General features: G+C 35.2%; 1 protein-coding gene across 2 annotated transcripts in view; it reads left to right on the top strand.

Moving 5' to 3' along the window:
• The window catches only part of aus (argus), a 42,520-nt gene extending 39,505 nt beyond the window's left edge, over positions 1–3,015 (top strand). For both annotated transcript variants that reach the window (XM_064693303.1, XM_064693304.1), the window contains exons 12-15: positions 9–186; positions 258–589; positions 650–847; positions 1,379–3,015. In XM_064693303.1, coding sequence (XP_064549373.1) covers positions 9–186; positions 258–589; positions 650–847; positions 1,379–1,476 — 806 coding nt within the window. In that variant the 3' untranslated portion in view covers positions 1,477–3,015. The remainder of the gene's footprint in view (positions 1–8; positions 187–257; positions 590–649; positions 848–1,378) is intronic.
• The last annotated feature ends 2,985 nt before the right edge of the window (positions 3,016–6,000 follow it).

Consider the following 6,000-nt stretch of genomic DNA (forward strand, 5'->3'; position numbering starts at 1 on the left):
TTGTACAGCAAGCAATCCGGAACCGCATATCTGCCCGATGGAGGGCCTGTACACTCTGCGCGGCGCAATTGGGCCGCCTTACCTGGTCACGCGCCACAAGCGCAATCACAATGGCAAATCGCATCTCGGACATGGCCATCATCATCATGGCGATGCCTTGGATGCCGGCTCCTTTGCCCACAAGGGGTATGTTTGAACTTTTGATCAACAGCAGAGCAAGAAGCACAACTCAATTGTGTTTTGTCTATTTGCGGCAGGCACAGCACACTCAGCTTTCGCAATGCCGAGCGCATGGAGCGTGGCTCCTGGCATGCCAACACGCGCGGCCTGCCCGTGCGCAGCCGACGCAATGCACTCCCGGCACAGCAGGAGCCGCAGCAGCAGCAACTCCAGCAACAGCAGCAGCAGCAGGAAGCTCTGGTGCTGAGCAGCGCCAACGATACCAGCGTGGGCTTCGTGGCCACGCGCAGTCGTCGCGATGTGCCCGGCTGTGTGACCAACTACAATGCCCAGCGACAGCTTTGGGTCGGCTGCACTGCGCCCAATGTCATCGATGTGAGTCCCCTGTGCAGCGTGGACGGCGAGGAAGGTAAGCGAGGCGCCCTCTCCAACATCAGCTACTCTAATGTTTGCCCCTTTCCACACGCAGAGTACTCCTGTCATGGCTCGTGGAGCGAGAACAGCACCGTCTACATTATAGCCAGGCACAAGGGCACCAAGCATGGCGTCTGCATTAGCTACAGGCCAACGGAGGGCAATGCAGCCAAGCTGGTTGTCGGCGATGCCTGCTATCGCGGCACGCAAAAGCCGCCCGATCATCATCTGGTGGCCAATCTATCCGTTTTTGGTTTGTGCTATTTATATGAACTGTACTCTGGTCCTGACTGACCGATTGATTGACTGACTGACTGACTGACTGGTGGATGATAAAGCCACTTTTTGAGTTTTCACCTGAGACTAGAGAGAGACCCATGTAAACATATCCAATCCAATGAAGATGGGGATTCAATTATGTTTGTTTAGATTGATTTATAGACGGAAGATGGGTGAAAATCGATGTCCTGTTATAATATATACAATAATAACGAAGGAAAATGAAGTCCAATCAAATCTGAATATAGATGATAAAGCTACTTTTTGGGAGACCAATGTTAACATTTCCAATCCAATGAAAATGGGAGTTCAATTAAGTTAGCTTCGACTAATACGTAGACGGAAGATGGGTGAAATTGTGGTGAAAAGGAAAAATACCTTCTATGAAGTGTAACTAAGGAAAATGAAGTCCAATCAAATCTGTACATGTCACTTGTAAAAAAAAATAGCCTACTCAACACATTTTAGTGTATTATTCTAATACTTTTCCGTTCTATATCTGCAGGTAAATGCGGCGAAACAGGCTCCAGCGCCAGCACAGCTCACCTGGCCAACTGGATGGTTCTGTTGGCCATGTTGACGTGTCTAACGCTGCAAAGCTGAGTTAATCGGGCGAGTAGCATCTAATTTGGGACTGCACAACATTCAACAATTTCGATAGCCAGGCAAGAGGAGCAAGAGGAGCCTGCACCTAAACCCAAAAAACCACAACCAAATCCCCAATATGATGAACATGTATACAAGACACACACATTTAAGACTAATTGTACATTGCATATTGTATATGTAAGGCCTAAGCGACCGTAAAAACAATTCAAATATCCTTTGCTGTATATAACTTATTTGTTTATTGTTTATCAACCTTGTTTTGTTTAGTTCTAAGTGCTTTATATTTGAAATCAATATATTATATATATATAAAAGAAAAAAGAAGTTAAAATTAACGAGCAAAAAAATGGTTTGCAATAAAGCCTTAGAGCAAGCGCTTAGTTTAGGCCTAGTTAAGCGCGCCTTTTGCGAAATGTAGCGCTGCAGTTTAAGCAAATATTTCTTTATATGTAAAACAATTATGCAGAAAAACACAAAAATAAAATAAAAATGAAAAATGATTAAGCAAAAGACAAAATATAACAACTACATATACGAATAGAAGCTAAAAGCTTAACGTTCTGTATGCTTAATAAAGTTCTATGCATTTATTTTTCTATATCATTTCCAAAATGTTTCCTACAACAAAAAGTACACACACACAAACATACACACACATATACATAAATACTAAGTGGAAAAACGAAACAAAATAACAACTTTCTAGCAACTACGTAAATGTATGTAAAAGTTTAAATTAGTTTTCAAATTGTACAAAAAACAAAAACACAAAAAAAAAAGAAAAGGAAATGCAGAAAACGCGTACACACACATATATATTTTGTTGTACAGTGCAAAATAGTTTGTAATAAGCATAATTATACTAATAATACATATATATATATGAGAATATATATATATATATATGTGTATACATAATAATACAATTTTGCATAGGATCACATTGGTTTCATACATACATAATTAATACCTTGCAAAAACTAAGCATACAATACATACACATAGACATATATATATATAGATATATATATATATATTGTATGATTCATAGCGCAGGCATAAGAAATTGTGAAGTTTCATGAACTTTGAACTTTATTAAGTAGCTGCACATCACACACGTTCATAATCAATCAACTAATTTCTAATAAAACACACAGACACAAACCGAGGACAACCAATCCGAGAGACAACAATGAATCAGCAAGAAATGCTAAGAAATAATTAGAGTGTTTAAGGCAATTAAGCGGTGATATAGGTCTAGAATAAACAAAACAAAATGCAACTGTATAAACAACAACATCAACAGGCAGTCAGGCGGACAGACAGACAGACAGACAGACAGAGGCGATAAGCCTAAAGATAGTGTATCCAAAGGATTTCAGAAACTAGCATTTTCCCTCGATTACATATAGAGTTAAATAAACAAAACAAAACAAAAATCCAATTTTGTCCTAAAAGTGAAAAACAAACGAAAAGAAAAAACAACCCCTCGCGGTTAATAACTAACAATTCCGTAGCCTCTTCCAGGCGCATGCATAATTAAACTAGTCAAAATTTACGAAAATTTCCACAAAAAAAAAAAAAAATCCATGTAAATAGCGAATGTTATGCGAATTGATTCACGAACAAATTTTCAAATTGTATTGCGGTGTAAACATATGTAACTAATTGCTAGTTAGCTAAAAGTATATTTGTGAGCGAATGATATATAACTACATACTATATACACATAGGCGAAACGCTGGGAGCTGCAGCAGACAAAGTGGGCTAACTGAATAAGGGTTACTTTCTAAGTACTACACATATATATAAATATATATATATAAAGGTATATAGTATAGTTGTAACTGAAGCAGCGGACATACTATATTCAAAAGACAACAGATCAAGCGGCACACTCGAACCATAGCATCCAGTCCCCCCACCCCCCCTCAATAGCCAGGACGTCGACACTCCCAGGACAAGACAAATCAATAAAAGAAAAAATAGCAATATCGAATCGAATAATGGTTATAGAGCCGAGCGCGCCAACAGCAGCTAAACTAATATGCAAAACATATTTTTGAGTGTACCTATCAAATAAGTATTTCAAATTTGTTGTCAGCTTTTACTAAGTAAATATAAACAATTAAAGAACAACAAAAAACAAAAACAAAAGCGAATGCATTTTAACAAAGTAAGAAACAAACTTGGCAAATAGACACACGAAATCCATATGCAAAAGACACAGGTTTTATGACCCAAAAAAAAAAAGAACACAACTCTCTTTTATGCAATCCGATATCCAATTTATGTTTATTTACGCTTAGCTGTTTTTGTTTTGCAATTGTTAAACTCAGACACAGCCCCAATTCACAAATGTGGTCCAATTCCCGTCACTTTCGCCCTCTTTGCTTTCGTACTCCATCCTTAAACTTCGCACTGCATAAACGTGTGTGTCTCCACAAATGTATTCGACGCAAAACCCATTTTAAGGCAAATTATGAATATTTTTGTAAATAGTTAAATGCAATGCTTGAATTTCGGTCCCAACAATCCCTGCAATCGTGTGTAGGCGGGGCCACGCCCAAATACGCCCAACTTGCAGGCGCATTTTTGGCCGCGAACGGAATCCAATTGGAATGTGAACGAACGCTAAGCTTAGACCTAAGTGATTTTTATATATATATTCAAGAAGCGATTTTATAAATCATTTTAATTGTCTATTTTAAAGCAAAAAACGAGCAAAACAAATACCGAAAATTGTAAACGCAATTAATTTAGTTGATGTGTGTGAAATACTTCTGCAATTTTTGTCAATAATGTTCAATGTTTTCGAGTCCTATGTTTATAAATTAATTGTTTCAGTTTTTTTAAGGCAAATATAAATAAAAATACAAACTAATTACAAATATAACAAACGCACGCGTTTTACTTACCTCTCCAACCAAAAATCTCTCAATAATTGCCATTCATTTCAAATACGTAAATATATAGTTTTCAAACTTATTTTTATTCTTAAGTTTATGGAGGTGAAAATTGTACAATTTAATTTAAATGCCGTGTCTTACTTAAGTGTAATGAAAATAGTTTAATATGAAAAAGGTTTTCAAAAACATGTTGCAAATTTTTTTTAAAAATTATTTTTTAAATAATTTGTTTTATAATCCAAGCCGTAAGAGATAAATATTTTCCGTGTTACCCCCAATAATAGAAAAGTCTCGTGATTAACTCAATCCAAAAACATTTTACAATTAATTTTTAATGCTGAATTCTTCAATTAGAAAATTTAATTTAAAAAACAATACTTGCAAATTATTTATATAATTTTAAAATAATTTATTTCATTTTAAAATCTGAATTATTAAATTACAAAATTGAATTTTTTTAAAAAAATGCTTGCAAATTATTTAAATAATTTCAAAATAATTTATTTCATTTTAAAAACTGTTTTACTGTTCAAGCCGAAGGCTAAAAGAAAAATATTTTCCGTCTTTCACTAACAATAGACAAATCCTGTGATTTAAACTTTATCCAAAAAGTTATTTTTCAAAAAGCTTTAAAATATTTGAGTTCATTTGAAATACAGTCGAAGCCGTAAGAATCGTTAAACTAAAAAATTTTACAATTCATTTTAAATGCTGAATTATTTAATTAAAAGTCCAAATCTTTAATTATATGATATGAAAATAGTTTAATTAATTTCAAAAACTGTGCAGCTTACAAGAGTTGTTCTTCAAATAGTTAAAAAAAATTTAAATTCCTTTCAAATAGCGTCCAAATCGAAAGAGTCAAAATATTTCCGAAAAAATTTATCTAAAATTTATTTATAAAAATATTTATCTATCAATTATTCATTTATTCGAGTTCTGCTCAGATTTTAAAGAAATGTTTTTGAATAAATTCTGATTAGATCAAATCTTTGGCTCATTTGGCTCATATATTTTAGGTTACATTTTATTTTCACGGGTAATTCCCGCTATATATCATTAAATTAGGCTAAGTTAAAAGGAAAGACTTCAGTTGAGGCCAGTTCCATCTGGTTCGTCAGTTCCACAGGAGAGGCTCGAGTCGGACTTCATGCAGCTGGAGCATCCATGGGAAGTACTCGTACTGATCCTTGAGCTCTTCTTCAGACATCAGATAGGAATAGTTGATCGGCATCTCCAAAGTATTTCCATCTCCAGGGACATCTTTTGGGCTACTCGTTCATGGTGCATTGAATATTTTTTATCTCTTTGTTCATATATTTGGTGGGTGAGGTTTTTGTTTGGTTGGTAGCTTAAATACCAAAGCAGGGTCTTTTTTTTATTATTCATTTTGTTTGGAACGAATGTTCAAGATGGGAAAGAGCGAGAATTGCATCAGAAAACCTCACCCGAAATTGGATGCTTCTCATAAGTCGTACGACATATATGTTGGGAGAGTCAAAGGAGTGAAAGAATGTCCAACAAATTAACATACATATACATTTACATGTATGGAAACTGTTAATATTGAATATGTTATTTCACATTTAATATAAAAATTGTTAAATAT

Source organism: Drosophila montana, unplaced genomic scaffold, assembly GCF_035044405.1.
Source record: "Drosophila montana isolate Dmon_TW-CO22-7 unplaced genomic scaffold, ASM3504440v1 contig_3733_1, whole genome shotgun sequence".
Classification (NCBI taxonomy): Eukaryota; Metazoa; Arthropoda; class Insecta; order Diptera; family Drosophilidae; genus Drosophila; species Drosophila montana.